This window comes from Paramisgurnus dabryanus, chromosome 24 (assembly GCF_030506205.2).
Source record: "Paramisgurnus dabryanus chromosome 24, PD_genome_1.1, whole genome shotgun sequence".
NCBI lineage: Eukaryota > Metazoa > Chordata > Actinopteri > Cypriniformes > Cobitidae > Paramisgurnus > Paramisgurnus dabryanus.
In genome coordinates, this window is record NC_133360.1 from 13843440 (window position 1) to 13863948 (window position 20509).

General features: G+C 43.4%; 1 protein-coding gene across 1 annotated transcript; it reads right to left on the bottom strand.

Moving 5' to 3' along the window:
- Positions 1-718: 718 nt before the first annotated feature.
- Positions 719-18476, bottom strand: LOC135721176 (mast cell protease 1A-like). Its single transcript, XM_065243366.1, has 8 exons — positions 18429-18476; positions 13860-13925; positions 11882-11947; positions 3092-3157; positions 1592-1742; positions 1377-1509; positions 1005-1283; positions 719-877 (listed from the first exon to the last, which is right to left on the bottom strand). The coding sequence occupies exons 1-8, from the start codon at positions 18439-18441 to the stop codon at positions 719-721; spliced, it is 933 nt and encodes a 310-aa protein (XP_065099438.1). The 5' UTR covers positions 18442-18476.
- Positions 18477-20509: the final 2033 nt, after the last annotated feature.

Here is a 20509-nt window from a genome sequence, read left to right on the forward strand (position 1 = left end):
TGCTAATATGTTGCTATTAGCCACAGAATACGATTGTATTTGGTTTTAGTTTTGCTGAACTAGCAACTATTAGAATTGAGGCAATGCCATGCAACTAAATTCACTCTATAGGCAACACAGTCTAGTTTGTGTGTGCAACACAAAAAGTGCAAATTCACACAGACCTCCTGACTGTGTAATTTTTTATTGCTTTACGCTATATGTGTCAACTTAAATAACTTCTAATATACATTGACATGGCATTTTGTAAGCTAAAGTGATATAGCTTTTTAAATAATTTGCAGTGTATGCTTAGTTTATAGGATGTTAACAAATACTAATAAAATGTGTGTTAAGGTCATTTTAATTGAGTAACTGATGCATGTGTGAAATAAGTAACTTACATAATTGTATCTTAATTGTTAATTCAGGGGCACTTCTGAAATATTTTAGAGCTAGAGCACCCACTGGCCAAAATGAGGAGTCAGATACTTCCACAGCAGCAACTGTGTGTGTGTGTGTGTGTGTGTGTGTGTGTGTGTGTGTGTGTGTGTGTGTGTGTGTGTGTGTGTGTGCATGAGTGGGTGTTTATACTGTATTACATGTTTTTCTCTGTTCTTGCTACCTTTTTGTATTTAAGATTATATATAACAAAATAATACATGTTGGTGGCGGGGTTTGGGGGTAATTCTTTTTTTTTCTGGGGGCGGCCAAGGGATGGTTCGCCCAGGGCGTAAATCTAGCCAGGACCGCCACTGATCATTGCTCTGATCCAGCGCGAATATTTTGAAATATCAGTATAAACATTTGGCACATCAGAAGATTCACACGTGGAACTTTTGAAGGAAACAATGCCCACGGCCACTGAATTGCATACAAGTGGACCTCCTGAGTCACCCTGAAACAAACATAAAAAAATTGGGTTGGAAATGTTTTTATTACTGCAATATGTCAATATAAGTAATATATATGCAAATGTACATAAAAAAGTGTTAGCCAAATGAATAAAAATGTAAACATATTACCTTACACATCCCTGTATTCTGTTTATATCCACCAGCGCAGGTTATGTTTGGTGGAAATGTTTCCATTTTCTTGTATTTTTTCATCCATGCTTTCCTGCATTCGTCGATGTCAACAATTGAAACGTTCACTGCCTGAAGTTCATTCACTCCTTTAGTATTACTCTCTTTGGTTTTACCCCATCCAGCAAACAGACACTTTGTGCCATTTTTAACACGGTGCCGTTCATCTGTGATATTGACAGTTTTCAAATGTTTTCCCAAAACTGCTTTCCTGTCAAGCTTTGAAGGTAAATAAACTTAAGTTACTTTGCATATACTTGTTTAGTTTACTTTTGCTCACATTCACTACAAACAGCAGTTGTGTCTCTTTACCTTCAGAAGCATGATGTCATCGCCCTCTCTTGCATGTCTGAACTGTTTCGGTATGAATTTGCGAGCCACCTTGTATCTTTGAAGATTTCTCTGATTGATGTTGTGGTCACCAAGGACGACAGTCATATGATCACTGCAATTCATTTTAATGACTTTAATTCAAGTCAAACTTCATTAAAAACTACATTTTTGATGTAATATATACAGTTTCATACCTTATATCGCAGTGTGCGGCTGTAAGGACATATTTAGGGGAAATCAGAAATCCTCCACACTCATGTGCTTCATTGACCTGCACTGATGCCATATACTGCAAGGTGTTTTTGGTAGCCTTTCTGCCATTAACTATAGAATCTCCAATCACAGCTGTAATGAAAAAAAAAACACTAATAGTACACTGTAAAAAGTAATTCTGTAGGCTTGTAGGTTTGATGAAATTGAATATTTAAACTTTATTTAATAAAATTAATTTCATCTAGTTTGGTATTTTTTTTGTTTTAAAATTACTTAAAAATGACTGGAATAAAAACTACGTATTGTTTTTGTAAAGGATTTCGCTATTCTTATTGTGTACCTGCGAATATAGCAAATACCGAATAAATCCAACGTAATACAAATGCTGTTTTAAATTAAAAACCATTTCAGGTTGATATGCATGTCGTGAGCGCTGACCACACGGATTTAGGAAATATTTCTGTTATTGTGCCACATTTCAAAGTTTTGAAAGCATTTCAGTCGAGAATGTGTGTTTTTTAAACAAGAATCTGCAGTAGGTTCATAAAGATATCTTCTATTTAAACATTTCCTTCGAGTCTTTGGCGATGGGAGCTCCAGATAATCAGAGGGCGTTCAGCGCTCATATATACCGGACAAAAATCACCCCTGGCTGTGACGTCAATGTAGTGTTTAAACCATAGGAGGTCGCATTTCTATGATCCATTCGTCATCTAGACTGTCTGATTTCAGAATATTAACATCTTGACTTTTATTCTTAATCTTAAATTGTTGTAATATGCGTATGTCAGTGATTGTGTTTTTTCACTGTATGTCAACCACTTGCGTCTGGTGCCATGCTTGCTGTGAAAAACTTTAGCTACTAAGGTGGTGTTTTATGGGCTGCTGAGGATGGTAATTAAAAAAATATGTCTAGATCCTGTGCTTGAGGAAGAGCAAAATAATCAAAATGATAGGCTTCCTCATCTACACTTGCATCTGCCTGTTCCTCTGGGACCTCTTACAGAGCTGTTATCTCACTGGATGCTGTCTCTGACTCTACATCTGCTCTTTCAGCATCTGACTCACCTATATTGCATAACAAATAGGGCAGAAGGACATATACCAGGGGTGTCAGACTCAGATAGGTAGTAGGCAGGATTTCATCATTGCCAATTTTGTCTATTTTATTAAGTATTTCCAAATGTATTCAAAATAATGCTTTTTTACTCAAAAAACATGATACATACTCTCAGATAAATGAGGCCTATATAATCAGATGCAAATAGAAATATAAAACCAATTCTTATTGAAAGATGATGTTTAGAAAAAAGATTGAATTCAATTTTGGGTGATTATATAGCATAAAAAGTGATTAACAGTTATTTTTGTAGGCTGGTCATTTTTGACCGGGAACACAAAAAGCATTATTAGGGTTTTGAACACAACCTTGAGGGTTAAATAACATTAATTCATAGAATTTACTGTGGTATCTTCTCTACCTGTCCCTGTAGTCATCATGACCTCCTCATTTTCAGCGGGGGACTGGCTTATCTGCTGCTCAGAAGCTACAAAAAACAATTAGTAATTAAAATAAAATATAATAAAAAGTAATTTTACTGCACACACAGATAAAGCTTGAGTTCCCTTTCAGTCGGTCACTACGACGTCACGTCGTGACCGACGAATTGGGAACCGCTCCGCGGGTGACCTATCTACTTCGAGAAACTATAAAAACGCCAATGAACTTGGCATGCAGGTATTTGCATAATGCCGGCGCCGCCCCGCCAGGTGCGTATATAAGCCACAGGTGCACAATACCAAATTAGCTTTTATTGCTTCGAAGCCGGCAGACATCTGCTCTCGAGAAGCTTTCTATCTGATCTTCGTAGATCCTGTTCTGGAAGGGAAGAAAATAAGATCTCAGCTTGCTGAAGTTGGTTGGGCAAAGACACCTCAGCGGAGGCTCGCAGTGTTTTTTCTCCACCCTTTCTCTCTCTCTCTGTCTCTTTAATTTAGGACTTGAGTTCGAGTGAGTGCGTTGCCTCTCCCTGTGTGTTTCACCAGCTCGCACAAAAGAGTGATTTCCCTAAAAGAGCAGCACGTTTGAGCTTTGTGTCTTTTTAAAGACAGCCACTCATTCGTGTCACGGTCGGGGTCGTCTTTTTAAAGATGGATTTCCGTCCGTGTTCGGTTTCTGGATGCGGTGTGTTCATCGCCCCCCGGGATGGCCACCAGCGTTGTCTTTCGTGTCTGGGGCTCCAGCACGCAGAGGCAGCGTTGCGTGATAGTTCATGCTCCATCTGTGAGGGCATGACTATGGCGGATTTGCGGAGACGGGTGTCGTTTCTCCGGGAACGGCGCCCGCCTTCCAAGTCTGGTGCTGCTAAGAGCGCAGCTACCAGACTTGCGAAGGATGATCTCCGTATAACGGTGCTGGGTCGGTCTGCTGGTTCGTCCAGCAGCTCCCAGCGCCCTGATCCGTTGCCAGCGGAGGTCCCGATGGAGACGAGCGGCCCGTGTTCTACGGTGTCCTCGCGCTCTGTCGAGCCTCCACCCGATGCGATGTCCACCGTAACATCGGAAGGGGGGTTGTCAGCCTCGGACGTCGATCCGGATCCGCTCCCGCCTTCGGGCCAGGTTGCGGCTTCTGTGTTCGACCCCGAGATGGCAGCCATGCTCGCTCGGGCGGCGGAGGCGGTCGGCTTGGAGTGGACTAAACCTCCCCCACCTGAACCGTCCTGCCTCGATGATTGGTTCTTCGGGGGTGCCAGGGCTTCTCAGTCCTCGCCCCCGGTGCCTTTCTTCCCCGAGGTGCATGAAGAGCTGACGCGGTCGTGGAAAACCCCGTTTTCCGCCCGGAACCGACCGTTTCAGCCTTCACCCCTCACCTCTCTCGAGGGTGGAGATGCCAAGGGGTACACTGGTATCCCGTCAGTGGAGCGGCCGGTCGCGATGCAGTTGTGTCCGGCCGGTGTCGCTTCCTCCTGGCGGGACCAGCCTACTCTCCCCTCACGGGCCTGTAAGCAGTCTTCGGCGCTGTCCGGTGCTGCTTACAAGGCTTGTGGGGAGGCAGCCTCTGCCCTGCATGCCATGGCATTGCTGCAGGTCCACCAGGCTAAGGCTCTGAGGGACCTGCACGCAGGAGGTCACGACTCGGCGGAGTTCTCTGAACTGCGTGCGGCTACGGATCTGGCGCTTCGTGCGACCAAGGTCACCGCACGCGCCGTCGGGCGTGCGATGTCTACCCTGGTAGTCCAGGAACGCCATCTCTGGCTGTGTCTGGCGGACATGAAGGATGCTGATAAGACCCGGCTCCTGAATGCTCCGGTTTCCCAGACCGGCCTGTTCGGCGAGACGGTCGAGGAGTTTGCCCAGCAATTCTCCGCGGCCAAGAAGCAGACTGAGGCCATCGCTCAGATCATGCCACGTCGGAAGCGTCCTGCGCCTGCCCCGTCCACGTCGGCACCTCAGCCTGCTCCTCGCCGAGGGCGTCCTGCGGCGGCCGCCTCCGTTCCTCCCCGGGGCTCTTCTAAGAAGCGAGGAACCGGTCGTCAGCAGCCCGCCCCGCCCGCTCAGCCCGCTTCAAAGGGTGGAAAAAGAAAATCGAAGCGGCCCTGAGACGGGCGACCTAGAGATGGAGGGGATCGCTCTTCGGGAGATGGTGAAAGCACCACTCCCCCCACCGGAGGAGGGCCGGTTGGGGAATCCTTTGTTTCAATTTTCTGTTCCGCCGACTTTTCAGTCGGCACCCACAATTCCACAAAAAGAGCGAATTCCACTTCCATCTCTAGGTCTTCAGATGAGCGCCGGAGACACGAGCGGGCTCATAACCCCCCCTCGTTCTCTGACTCATCAGAGGAGTACGAGAGCAACGCACGGGCTCATAACCCCATCGCGCTCTCTGACTTCTCAGGGGAAAGAAGACAATCACGGGCTCATAACCCATCGTCTTCCTCCCCCTTCGCCAGAGGGTGCATCGAGTGGCGTGAGGTGTCTTCAGCAGAGCCTCCCTTACTCACTCACCCAGCAGCGGACTCAGGTGAGTGTTATCATGCACAACACTGCTGTCGGTGTGGCCAATACGCACACACCGGCGATCACCTCCGTTGCGCCCGCCGCGGGTACACCGATCGTGCCTTTAGTCCCTCTCGCACGGTGTCTGGGGGCGTGGGAACAGCTTCCCAGCCCGTCGCGTTGGCTTTTACGCACGATTCGTCTCGGCTACGCGATCCAATTTGCCCGGCGTCCCCCCAAATTCTCCGGCGTTCGTTTCACTGCGGTGAGAGCTGCCGATGCGCACGTCCTCCGTGCGGAGATTGCTGTCCTACTGGCGAAGGACGCGATCGAGCCGGTCCCTCCAGCCGAGATGAGGTCGGGGTTTTACAGCCCTTACTTTATTGTACCCAAGAAAAGCGGCGGCTTGCGACCGATCCTGGACCTGCGTTCGCTGAACCGTGCACTTCACAGAATGCCGTTCAAGATGCTGACGCCCAAGCGCATATTTCCATGCATTCGTCCAAACGATTGGTTCGCATCCATCGACCTGAAGGACGCGTACTTCCACGTATCGATTCTCCCCCGGCACAGGCCGTTTCTCCGCTTTGCGTTCGAGGGGCGAGCATACCAGTACAAAGTCCTCCCATTCGGGCTCTCTCTGTCTCCCCGTGTTTTCACCAAAGTAGTGGAGGGGGCTTTAAAACCCCTGAGAGAGAAAGGTGTGCGATTCTCGCGTATTTAGACGATTGGCTCATAATAGCTCAAACACGTCAGACGCTGTGCGATCACAGAGATTTAACTCTAAAACACCTCGCTCGTTTGGGTCTTCGGGTCAACTGGGAAAAGAGCAAGCGTTGCCCCGTGCAGAGAATCTCTTTTCTCGGGATGGAACTGGACTCGATCGATTTGACAGCTCGTCTAACAGAAGCGCGTGTACAGTCGATTCTGACTTGCCTGAATACATTCAAGAGCAAGAGCGCGGTCCCGCTGAAACAATTTCAGAAGCTCCTGGGGCATATGGCAGCAGCCGCAGCTGTAACTCCGCTCGGACTGCTTCATATGCGACCGCTTCAGCATTGGCTTCACGATCGAGTCCCGAGGAGAGCGTGGCTGCGCGGCATTCACCGTGTTATCATTACACCTGCGTGTCGTCGCACTTTCACTCCGTGGTCAGACCGTGCGTTTCTCCGAGCCGGTGTGCCTCTGAGACAGGTCTCCAGGCATGCAATAGTATGCACAGATGCTTCGGACACGGGGTGGGGGGCCACGTACGATGGGCTTGCGGCTTCGGGGGTCTGGACGGCACCCCAGCTGCATTGGCACATAAATTGCCGAGAAATGTGGGCTGTATATCTTGCGCTCGTCCGTTTCAGCAACGAGTTACAGGGCAAAGATGTATTAGTTCGCACAGACAACACTGCGACCGTGGCGTACATCAATCGTCAAGGCGGTTTACGCTCGCGTCACCTGTCGCATCTCGCCCGTCATCTCCTCACTTGGAGTCAGAAGAATCTGAGCTCTCTTCGTGCCATTTACATCCCGGGCACGCTCAATGTAGAGGCGGATGCGCTCTCTCGGGCTGCGCGTCCCGGCGAATGGCGACTCCACCCCATTGCGGTTCAGCAGATTTGGAGACGTTTCGGCAAAGCGCAGATAGATCTGTTTGCTTCCCCAGAGACGACCCATTGTCGCCTGTTCTATTCAGTAGCCGACGACTCGCTCGGCGTGGATGCATTGGCACACAGCTGGCCGCGAAACATGCGCAAATACGCGTTCCCTCCGGTGAGCCTCATTGCGCAAACCCTATGCAAAATCCGGGAGGACGAGGAGAGCGTGCTGTTGGTGGCACCGTATTGAACAACCAGGAGTTGGTTTCCAGAACTCTCTCTCCTCGCGACAGCCCCTCCGTGGAAGATTCCCCTGAGGAAGGACCTTCTTTCTCAACAAGAGGGCACATTATGGCACCCGCGCCCCGACCTGTGGAACCTCCATGTGTGGTCTCTGGACGGGGCACGGAGGATTTGAGTGATTTACCGCAAGAGGTATCTAACACTATTGCTGCTGCGCGAGCGCCGTCTACAAGACAGGCTTACGCGCTTAAATGGAACCTGTTTGTCGACTGGTGTTCTTCCCAAAGTGAAAACCCCCGAGAATGCCCGATTAGTGTTGTGCTTTTATATCTCCAGCGCCGTTTGGAGAATAGGCTGTCACCATCCACTATTAAGGTCGATATAGCTGCGATATCAGCTCACCATTCACCCGTAAACGGTAGGACAGTGGGTCAGCACGACCTGGTCATTAGATTTCTCAGAGGCGCTCGAAGACTGAATCCTTCGCGTCCTCCCTCTATTCCTCCTTGGGACCTGTCCTTGGTGCTGAAATCACTCCAGGAAGCCCCATTTGAGCCTCTGCATAGTGTGAGTGTTAAATTTCTTACTATGAAAACATTAACTCTCCTTGCTTTGGCTTCTGTTAAGAGGATAGGGGATATTCATGCATTTTCGGTCGACGAATCGTGCCTTCAGTTCGGGCCGGCTGCATCCAGCGTAACACTGAGACCCCGGCCCGGCTTTGTGCCCAAAGTTCCCACCACTCCTTTCAGAGATCAAGTGGTGAACCTCCAAGCGCTGCCTTTGGAGGAGGCAGACCCAGCCACGGCTTTGTTATGCCCTGTTCGTGCACTACGTGTGTATATAGACAGGACGCAAAGCTTTAGGACCTCAGATCAGCTCTTTGTTTGTTACGGTGGTCAGCAGAAAGGAAAAGCTGTCACCAAGCAGAGGATGTCCCATTGGATTGTGGATACTATAGCCCTTGCATATCAAAAGCAGAATGTGCCTTGTCCGTTTAATTTACGTGCCCACTCTACACGCAGTGTGGCATCATCTTGGGCACTGGCTCGCGGTTCCTCGCTAACAGATATTTGTAGAGCTGCAGGCTGGGCGACACCTAATACGTTCACAAGATTCTATAGTGTTCGTGTCGAACCGGTTTCCACTCGGGTTCTTTCTACTAACTAGTTAAGAATGCAGAGGGTCGGCTCGTGTGTCGGCTTGGAGCCTCTATTTTGGTGCTGCACATCTGCACCAATATGGAAGGCCATCGGGGCAAAAACGTCTAAAAAACTGTTTTTGCCTCTCCTCCACCGCCCTGATAGCTGGTGTTGCGGAGCATCCGCTGTCAACCTATCACTGATGTATTCTCTGTAAACCTGTGTAGGCTAGGCGTCCACATTTGTCCCCTACGTGGGGTTCATTTGTGTGTATACTCCGTGGGGTACTAATCCTCCATGTTTTTCCTTAGCAGAGCCTGCTCTGCATCTCTCTGCATACTATGTTTTGTTCAGAGACTTTTTATGAGCAACCTATCGGTTGTTTCATATTTTTATGTCATCCATTCAACCTTCATAGGGGATGGCTTCCGCAGTGTTCTAGCTCCGCTCAGTTTAGACGCTTCCCCAGTTCGCTGCTTCACTATCGTGGGTTAAGGAACAGGTAGTGACCGGCCTTCTGCATTTCGCCTTAGGTTCCGCCCCCTATGTGGAGGGCGGAGGGCTTTTACAGACACTGGAAGAGTTCAGCTGCAGTGGCGTTTTGGTAGGGATTCCCAATTCGTCGGTCACGACGTGACGTCGTAGTGACCGACTGAAAGGGAACGTCTCGGTTACGTATGTAACCCTCGTTCCCTGAAGGAAGGGAACGGAGACGTCACGTCCCGTCGCCACAGTTTGCTGTTCCATTGCTGTTTTTCAGGCCGGGCACTGTTGCTCGGCTTCTCAGCAATAATATAGCTAATTTGGTATTGTGCACCTGCGTCTTATATACGCACCTGGCGGGGCGGCGCCGGCATTATGCAAATACCTGCATGCCAAGTTCATTGGCGTTTTTATAGTTTCTCGAAGTAGATAGGTCACCCGCGGAGCGGTTCCCAATTCGTCGGTCACGACGTGACGTCTCCGTTCCCTTCCTTCAGGGAACGAGGGTTACATACGTAACCGAGACGTTTTGTTATCAATATTAAATTGCATGATATTTTCAAAGTCTATGAATCGCCATGTGTTGGGTAATACACAAAATGCTAATATTTTAATGAAATTTTATATTTTGCTTGTGAATAGGTTGACAACGGTATTAGGCGAATACTTACGTTGCTAATGCTAATCTAATCATTACTATCTCTCTTTACCTGTTGCCACTTGTGTTGGTCCTTTTGAAAATAAATCTGTTATCTTAGCACATTTGGCAGCATCCTCTTCCAATGCCTTTCTTTTTTTTAACCTGGCTTTTTCAGCCCCCCCCGGAGGTCGCGTTTCTTGGCTGCATACGTCATCAAGACGGTCTTATTTCAGAATATTAACAATTATAAAGTTGACTATTATTCTTAGTTAATCGTAAGTTGTTTTAATGTGCTCATGATTTGCAAATTTAATGCTCAGTTAACTTAATTAAACCAGGCTTGATGACCAAAAAGCAATCTCCGCAGGCTGCAGCCTTCGGATTGAGAAACGGCACTGCTAAACCGTGACCACCGTGTACTTTACTTTTTTTAAGTTATTTACAGCTTACCGAAGTGCTCTGCTCGCCGTCTCCAAAGATAGAAGTAATTGACCCCTCAATCAGACGAAGTCTATCTGCAAATCCTTCTTTATACTGGCGGATATTGGTGAAGTAGTTATCCTTGAAGTGCTTCGGGCACACAAAAATGACTTTACCCACAGATATGGGTACATTTCTTACGCTCTCGTAACTTCTGCATCCTTGAGCTTGGACTACAATATCGCAGCGAGAAATAAAAAATGGCGGATTGCTCGAAGTGTTGGGCTGGGAGTCGATGTCCTTATTTGGCAGTTCCGCTGCAAATACTGTGACGTAATTGTTCAAAAAACGTAATAGATAATAGAAAAATCAGAACAGGTTGGAAAATATGACCAAAAAAGAATATAAAGATATCAACAAAGCACCTGAAGAGACTAATTTCAACTTTTTTGTACTTATAAACACTACAAATATACAACAAAATGCATTTAAGAGCTAAGAAAGTGGATTTAGCATGATATGTCTCCTTTAAAATGACCATAACTTGCTCAATTTTCTACCGATTTTCATACGGTTTGTTTTTTTACAAACGTTATTAACGTGGCTATAATTCTGGATGCTTTAACATGTTTCATGAATTTTTTATTTATTTTTAGTATAGGTATGCAGTGTCATAGGTACATCTTTGACATTTATAACAAACCAATCCGTTTGAAAATCGGTAAAAAATTAAGCAAGTTATGGTCATTTAAAAGTACCTGCATCATTAAAACTCAATGCTACGAGTGAGCGAGTGCCCTGTGGTAAGATGGCCGCCAAAATGCGGACGTTCCACTCAATTGGCCAGCAGCGCGGACGAGACATCTAGCCTTTATACATATCTATGGTACAGCCCATGCAGAGGCTGCACGCTGCGGTGTCTGAATGCGGAACGAGTGTAGTGTTATTTAAGAGAAGGTAGACTCACTAACGTGACAAATGTAAAAAAAAAAAAAAACCTCGACCGGCCCAAAAGTGAAGCGGCCCACCGGGAATTCTCCCGGTTCTCCCGATTACCCACCCCGGGCCTGACAGTGATTGTGTTTTTTCACTGTATGTCAACCACTTGCGGTTGGTGCCATGCTTGCTGTGAAAAACTTTAGCTACTAAGGTGGTGTTTTATGGGCTGCTGAGGATGGTAATTAAAAAGATGTGTCTAGATCCTGTGCTTGAGGACGAGCAAAATAATCAAAATGATAGGCTTCCTCATCTACACTTGCATCTGCCTGTTCCTCTGGGACCTCTTACAGAGCTGTTATCTCACTGGATGCTGTCTCTGACTCTACATCTGCTCTTTCAGCATCTGACTCACCTATATTGCATAACAAATAGGGCAGAAGGACATATACCAGGGGTGTCAGACTCAGATAGGTAGTATTTCATCATTGCCAATTTTGTCTATTTTATTAAGTATTTCCAAATTTATTCAAAATAATGCTTTTTTACTCAAAAAACATGATACATACTCTCAGATAAATAAGGCCTATGATTAATCAAATGCAAATAGAAATATAAAACCAATTCTTATTGAAAGATGATGTTTAGAAAAGAGATAGAATTCAATTTTGGGTGATTATATAGCATAAAAAGTGATTATAAGTTATTTTTGTAGGCTGGTCATTTTTGACCGGGAACACAAAAAGCATTACTAGGGTTTTGAACACAACCTGAGGGTTAAATAACATTAATTCATAGAATTTACTGTGGTATCTTCTCTACCTGTCCCTGTAGTCATCATGACCTCCTCATTTTCAGCGGGGGACTGGCTTATCTGCTGCTCAGAAGCTACAAAAAACAATTAGTAATTAAAATAAAATATAATAAAAAGTAATTTTACTGCATACACAGATAAAGCTTGAGTTTTGTTATCAATATTAAATTGCATGATATTTTCAAAGTCTATGAATCGCCATGTATTGGGTAATACACAAAATGCTAATATTTTAATGAAATTTTATATTTTGCTTGTGAATAGGTTGACAACGGTATTAGGCGAATAATTACGTTGCTAATGCTAATCTAATCATTACTATCTCTCTTTACCTGTTGCCACTTGTGTTGGTCCTTCTGAAAATAAATCTGTTATCTTAGCACATTTGGCAGCATCCTCTTCCAATGCCTTTCTTTTTTTTAACCTGGCTTTTTCAGCCCCTCCTGGCCTCTTTCTCCCATCCATCTTCCCAGATGCGTACAGTAACGATAGCGCCGGTCCAGCTATTGCACTGTAAAAAAATTCCGTAGAAATTACAATGTTATTGCAGCTGGGTTGCCGGTAATTTACCGTAGATTTACATTTATGTAATTTACTGGCAAGAATTTGTTCAAAGTTCAATCAATTTTAAATATTAACAAGTATTTGTCTTTACAGAATAAAACTATACAATAACAGCCTCATGCAAAGCATTCTGGGAACCAGAAGTCATCATCAACCTTTTTCTGTTTTTTGCTTCAGATTTTGTTTCCCAGAATGTTTTACTTGATGCTGTTTTTTTAGTTTTACTCTATAAAGACAAAGACTTGTAAATGTTTAATGTTCATTTAACTTTGAACAAAATGTTGCCAGTTAAAAACATAAATTTAAATCTACGGTAAATTACCGGCAACCCAGCTGCAATTTCTACGGATTTCTTTTACAGTGTGGTAGGCGGCGGCGAAAAAGTTTTGGGAAAGATGTGAAATGGACCGAACCAACTCTATGGGAGGGGAGGGGGGAACTCACTCGCATGGTACAGCCCATGCAGAGGCTGCACGCTGCGGTGTCAGAATGCAGAACGAGTGTAGTGTTTTTTAAGAGAAGGTAGACTCAGTAACGTGAAAAAAAATAAAAACTCGCCCGGCCCAAAAGTGAAGCGGCCCACCGGGAATTCTCCCGGTTCTCCCGATTACCCACCCCGGGCCTGCTCACTAACATGCCAAATGTAAAAAAAAAAAAAAAAACTCGACCGCCCCAAAAGTGAAGCGGCCCACCGGGAATTCTCCCGGTTCTCCCGATTACCCACCCCGGGCCTGACAGTGATTGTGTTTTTTCACTGTATGTCAACCACTTGCGGCTGGTGCCATGCTTGCTGTGAAAAACTTTAGCTACTAAGGTGGTGTTTTATGGGCTGCTGAGGATGGTAATTAAAAAAATGTGTCTAGATCCTGTGCTTGAGGAAGAGCAAAATAATCAAAATGATAGGCTTCCTCATCTACACTTGCATCTGCCTGTTCCTCTGGGACCTCTTGCAGAGCTGTTATCTCACTGGATGCTGTCTCTGACTCTACATCTGCTCTTTCAGCATCTGACTCACCTATATTGCATAACAAATAGGGCAGAAGGACATATACCTGAGGTGTCAGACTCAGATAGGTAGTATTTCATCATTGCCAATTTTGTCTATTTTATTAAATATTTCCAAATGTATTCAAAATAATGCTTTTTTACTCAAAAAACATGATACATACTCTCAGATAAATGAGGCCTATGATTAATCAGATGCAAATAGAAATATAAAAACAATTCTTATTGAAAGATGATGTTTAGAAAAAAGATTGAATTCAATTTTGGGTGATTATATAGCATAAAAAGTGATTATAAGTTATTTTTGTAGGCTGGTCATTTTTGACCGGGAACACAAAAAGCATTATTAGGGTTTTGAACACAACCTGAGGGTTAAATAACATTAATTCATAGAATTTACTCTGGTATCTTCTCTACCTGTCCCTGTAGTCATCATGACCTCCTCATTTTCAGCGGGGGACTGGCTTATCTGCTGCTCAGAAGCTACAAAAAAACAATTAGTAATTAAAATAAAATATAATAAAAAGTAATTTTACTGCATGATAAAGCTTGAGTTTTGTTATCAATATTAAATTGCATGATATTTTCAAAGTCTATGAATCGCCATGTATTGGGTAATACACAAAATGCTAATATTTTAATGAAATTTTATATTTTGCTTGTGAATAGGTTGACAACGGTATTAGGCGAATAATTACGTTGCTAATGCTAATCTAATCATTACTATCTCTCTTTACCTGTTGCCACTTGTGTTGGTCCTTTTGAAAATAAATCTGTTATCTTAGCACATTTGGCAGCATCCTCTTCCAATGCCTTTCTTTTTTTAACCTGGCTTTTTCAGCCCCTCCCGGCCTCTTTCTCCAATCCATCTTCCCAGACGCGTACAGTAACGATAGCGCCGGTCCAGCTATTGGTAGGCGGCGGCGAAAAAGTTTTGGGAAAGACGTGAAATGGACCGAACCAACTCTATGGGAGGGGAGGGGGGAACTCACTCGCATGGTACAGCCCATGCAGAGGCTGCACGCTGCGGTGTCAGAATGCGGAACCAGTGTAGTGTTATTTAAGAGAAGGTAGACTCAGTAACGTGATAAATGTAAAAAAAAAAAAAAAAAACTCGCCCGGCCCAAAAGTGAAGCGGCCCACCGGGAATTCTACCGGTTCTCCCGATTACCCACCCCGGGCCTGACAGTGATTGTGTTTTTTCACTGTATGTCAACCACTTGCGGCTGGTGCCATGCTTGCTGTGAAAAACTTTGCGATTGGTGGTCCAGCTGTAACTCATTTTAAGTGACACAAAAACTGACAATCATAGGCTGAATCCGAAATCGCATACTTATGCTGCGTTCCAGGCAAACGGTAACCCGTGAATCACGACTTCAAAACCACGACTCACGACTCTGAACTGGGAGTACATCAATCTAGTACGAATTCACGGGTGGGAAGTCACGAGTTTGACTGCCGTTCCACTGCACTTTCACAGGTAGAAGGTTGTAAAAACACGAGTTACAGGCTGCCTGGAACGCATAGAGTCGTGAGTCGTGGTTTTGAAGTCGTAATTCACGGGTTTAAAAACCTGCCTGGAACGCAACATTACTGTGTAGGTACTGAATTTCACTGGGTACCTACTTAACGTGCGCTAAGGCAGTATGTACGTTCACGTTAAGTAAGGACAGCATTCGCCATGTTGACGTTATCATGTGACATATAACGTAGTAGACTTGTTCGAGTTCATGCGGAACCACAAGAACCGACAGGAGATTGACATTACAATACCGCGAGAGCAACTCGAAATCAGACTTCTCCGTGTGATTTCTGGAATCGCTCTCACGGTACTTTGATGTCATCCAGCTGTTGGTTCTTACAGCGGTGCATAAACTCAAACAAACCTAATAACAGACATGAAAACGTATGCGTGTGTATGAGGGACAGGTGCACTAACACCTGATTGCATCAGTAACTTGATCTGTAACAGTGTTACACATATATTACACATTATTTTGTAGTGGACAAAATAAGTAAAACAAGCAGATTGTAATTTAATATCTATTGTCAGATGACAGCTGTGCTTGAATACAAACTAGACACTGCAGGCAATGTGATTATATACATTTTAGTGAAGCAATCTCTTGTATTTACTTAAAACAACAGGAAACATGAATAAAAAATTAATGAATAAAACCATCACAATAAATGAAAACATATAGAAGTAATCCCATATGAAACAAAACTTTATTCAAATGTATTTTTCTAACAAACCATCACATATTTACTGTCAGCTCAACACAGCTGTGACAATTCTACAGCTTTATTTTCATGAATCAGCTGAGCACTGGTCTGTGCGTGAAGTCTGGGTGCTGAGGAACAGCCCTGTGTGTGTATCGAAATCACGATTGGCTGGTCTCTGGTCGATTGCTTTGCTTTCCTGTGGCATCATGGGAAAGCTGGGATAGAAGTGTCCATCCGATGCACGCTTCAGAATCTGGGCGGACTCAGTAGGGCATCTGGGGATTTCTCGCCTACTGATTTTATGGATACTGAGGATTCGGACGTACTACTTTGTTCACGTGCTGTTTCCCCTACTACATTTTCAGTAAGTAGGCGGTTTCGGACAATACTTAAGTACACGTGCCTCTGAATCTCGCGAGAAATAGTCCAAAATCCCGCTAATTCTCGCCTACCCTTTTACGTATACTGAGGCTGCGTTCGAAACCGCATACTGTATAGTAGGTACTGAATTAGATGAAGTACCTACTTACTTGGGGTTAAAACAGTAGGTACTGTATAGTATGAATCCTGGTAGTATGAATGAGATTCGGACGTACTACATCCGCCATGTTGCTACATCACGTGACATACGTCGTCATCACGTCATGTCATTTCAGCGCGAAAACAGCCGCGTGCCTCTTCTTCTTCTTTGGATAACTCCTCGTCCGGGGCATCATGGGATAGTGAAGCGTCCATCGTATGCACACTGCAAAATCTAACCGGAAGTAGTAGGTCATCCAGGTACTTTTCGCATACTGTTTTTCGAATACTATGTATTCGGACATACTACTCGCCTCGCCTACTGCTTTTCACGTACTATATAGTATGTAGTAGGCGGTTTCGGACGCAGCATGAGGTTTCGGACATACTATTCGTTCGCCTACTGCTTTTTGCCTACTATATAGTATGGCAGTATGCGATTTGGGATTCAGCCATATTGTTCATCTGAATGGGTGGGTTCTCTTAATCCGCTTGCTCGCTCTGAGGTTCGTGTTTTAAAGATAAGTATGACTTTACTGCGGTCTTTTTCGGTTTATTTAGTTTTGTGTTAATTATATCCACAATGTATTCGATTCAAATGGTAATGTAAAACTATTCTCCGCTGTAAATTAATTGTGTGCTCAATTGCGAAGCCCTGTGTTGAATTTTTCCCGCGGAAAACATGAAACATTGCTGACTGAATTGTTTGACAAAGGCCTCTTACTGGAGTTTTCTGCTGCCCACCGACACTTGAAGCATTACTGAGGGGAAATGTAACATTATTCATTTAATTCCACAAAAGGTGAGGAAGATATTAAATGTATAAGTTATCTTTTTAAAATGTTTAGGCTTTCTACATAATGTAAAATGAACATTTATAATAATAATAATAATTATTTTTATTATTAATTTCGCGACCTATTAACTAAATTCTGTGTTCATGAAGGCCTGTACTGCAGTTTCCTGCAGACAACGTGAAACATTGCTGAGGAAGAACTTTATTCACAACTAAAGGTGAGGAATATTATTAAATAAATATATTGTACATATTATATTGTGTATATAGTGTATGTGTTTGTATATACACATGTGAGTAACTTGGTTATCAAATAAATATGTGACTGTATCCTATCGTGTGACAGAAAAAAATGGAAAAGATTTGCCCAAGTTATAAATATAGATAATATATCTTTTCAAAAAATTTTTGATGATATTTGTAATTCCAATGAGAACACACATGATTAGCCACAAACTCAGATGAACTCCATTGCACATATCTTCCAGTTTTCTTTAAAACATTTTAATATACAAGTTTAAGTGTGGATTATTTCAATATTCAAGCTGTAAAAATATATAAGGTTTTTAGACATAATTGCTGTTTAATGTTGCCGGATAATGATGAAGAGGCGGGACTTGAGCAGCTTGTGATGGCTGTAATTGTAAAGAATGGATCTTCTAGGAGTGGCAGCCCAAGGGATGCTGGAATTGTTATCGAGGCCTTAAAGGTGTTCCCAGGGCATGCTTTATCCTCCTTGGATTGGATTGGATCTATGCATTGAATCTCCAGTATCCCAGGCATCTTTTTAGGTGTTTCAGAAACTTTTCTTGGAGCTGGGTTCTTCAAAGTTTATAAACTGATTACAGTACAGTAAGTCTAAACTGCTGTCTGATGTTCTGGATGTGAATCAATGTAGTAGAACACAAACATGGAACCTTTCGTCGGGAAATGTGGACGGTTTTCTTTAGACTGTAAAATACTTTTTGAAGTTTACACTATTACTAATACACCATTAAAATTAGATGTTTTCCTGCTCTTTTGACTGCAATAAAATAAGAATTGATTCATCTTTGTCTGTCATTCTAAAATCAGATATAATGCTCATTATTAATAATAATATTAATGGATACATTTTAAATCATGATGTTAAATTAAAATAGTATAATTTAATAGTATTTACTGAATAATGCTAGGTCTTTGTCCTGTATACCCAATATTTTTGTTTAAATTTCAATACATTTTTTAATTGCAAATTGCAGTTTGTCTTTTTGAATATGTTAATATTAAGGAGTTTATAGAGTAAATCTAAATCAATTTTTATTTGTTGAATGTTAATTAATGATATTGCTTGTAATCTGTTGCCACAATTTTATTGAGTAGATGGGGCATATTATTTTTTTACAGTGTATATAGTATTACAAAATCATGTGATTTGATAATGACACTTACAGATAAGAACTTACCTGAGATTTGCATTGTGGTCACAGCCAAGGCCGCCTTAATGCACAGGCTCACCTCAGCCTCCCAAGTTCAGGGGCCTCCCATGTTCGCGTTCATGATGAGCTGAAAAGGTCATATTGTTTTGTAACTTGTCAGGTTTTCTGTCAATCACTCGAATTGCACGTTACATGGCTGCTGATTGGTCCGCGGTAACTTACCGTGAAATAAAATGTCAGACTTAACTTTTTCTATTCCGCAGAATGTAATTAAGTGCGCGTTGTCAACTTGGCATTCCTGCATGTTAGACTGAGTGAGACAGAGAAACGGGAAATAATCCACCAACAAATGAAAGAGTAATTTCTGAAATTTCATAATAAGCACTAGTGAGGTGCAGGTCTCTCTCTTTCTCTCTCTCTCCAACCGTGCGCAAGAAACTGTGCCGCCCAATAAAGAAAGGAGTTCCCACACATAATGCTGTTAATTGTTATAAAGTTTAAGTTTACTCGCGTTTATACCAGTGACGCGTCCGCAGGTGGAGCGATGTTGTTTGACGCGACGTTACATCACAGTACACACATCTGTTGGTTTAGTAAGACGAGAAAGAGACGCAATGGTAAAGGTGAAAGTCTAAAGTAAAGAGCGTCAAGACCATGCATCCCCAGATAGCACCATTCATATTTATAATCTCCTTATCTAAAGATCTTATATACAGGTATGTTCCCTGTCTGTTTTGTGCATATTCATACTTGTTCGTTTTACATGCTTATGTTTGCATAAATACTAAATACAATGCATACTATATAGGGTCCCGATCCGATCACGTGATCGGAAATCGGCCCCGATCACGTGGTTTCAGACTCGATTGGAATCGGACGTTACCTCCCTATCAGGACTCGGATACATATGCAGGGTTTAAAATCCATTAAGTTCTCGCTCTGCTTCGCGCCAGTGTACGCGCTGCGCTGGTGCATGTGAACTGAAGAGAATAGGCTTGTTCGACTTCATCCGGCTGCCGGTTCTTGTGGTGCTGCATGACGTCAAAGTTCCGCGAGAACGATTTAAAAGCAAACTCCTCCGTATGATTTCGCGGATCACTCTCGCGGTAGTTTGACGTCACCCGGCTGTCGATTGTTGCGGCGCCGCATGAAGTCGAACAAGCCTATTGACGTGCTTTCATTCATAGGCTTCACACTCGTGCGTGCAAGGAACCCACGACAAAACCACGTTTTTACCGCTCATTTAAACGATGCGTTGATCGTTATTGTCAACATGTGCTCAGACGCAGTTCCGCGTCTCACTCAGAACCTCAAGAACGCGCATTCGCGCAGGATCATTTGACATTACTGTAGAGATGAGAGAGAGAGAGAGAGAGAGAGAGAGAGAGAGAGAGAGAGAGAGAGAGAGAGAGAGAGAGAGAGAGAGAGATGTAAGAATGGTGCCCATGTCGAAAAAACTTAATAGAAGTCTAGAAACAAAGTATATAGCCATGTCACTCATCTCATTACAAAATGTGAACTAGATAACTTGATACAACTGATTGTAAAGTTTAATAAAATAATGTATTTTGATTATACAAATGAATCATTTATCATAGGTATTTTTATAACTAACTGCTGACCAGCTTAGGGAATCTCTATGGCTAATTTATAAGATATATTGCTGAATCAGTATATTTGTTTTTCTTGTTAATTGAGTCTTTTTGGGTAGCCTATCTTATGCCTAGAATGAGTCAAGGAGGTTAAGTCTTATAACTTCATTCAAAGTTTGATCAATTGTGCATAATAATGACATGTGCACCAAATGCATATAGGGTGTCAGACTCATAGATTTGCATAATTTAAAGTTCAGTGCCCGGTTGCATGAAAGTCCTTAAGCTAAGAAATCCCTTAAATATAAGGTTAAGGGTACCCTTAATAAAAAATGGGTTGCAAGAAAAACCCTTAAGTGAACCTTAAGGCTGTCAATAATTATTTACCCTTGAATGCTAAAGTATTACCTTAAGTTCTGCTATGCGTTGCTACAAAGTCCTTAAGTCCCATTTTCCCTTAAAAACTTAAGGGACTAAAACAGGTCCCTTAACGTCACACGCGATGGCTGATTTTAT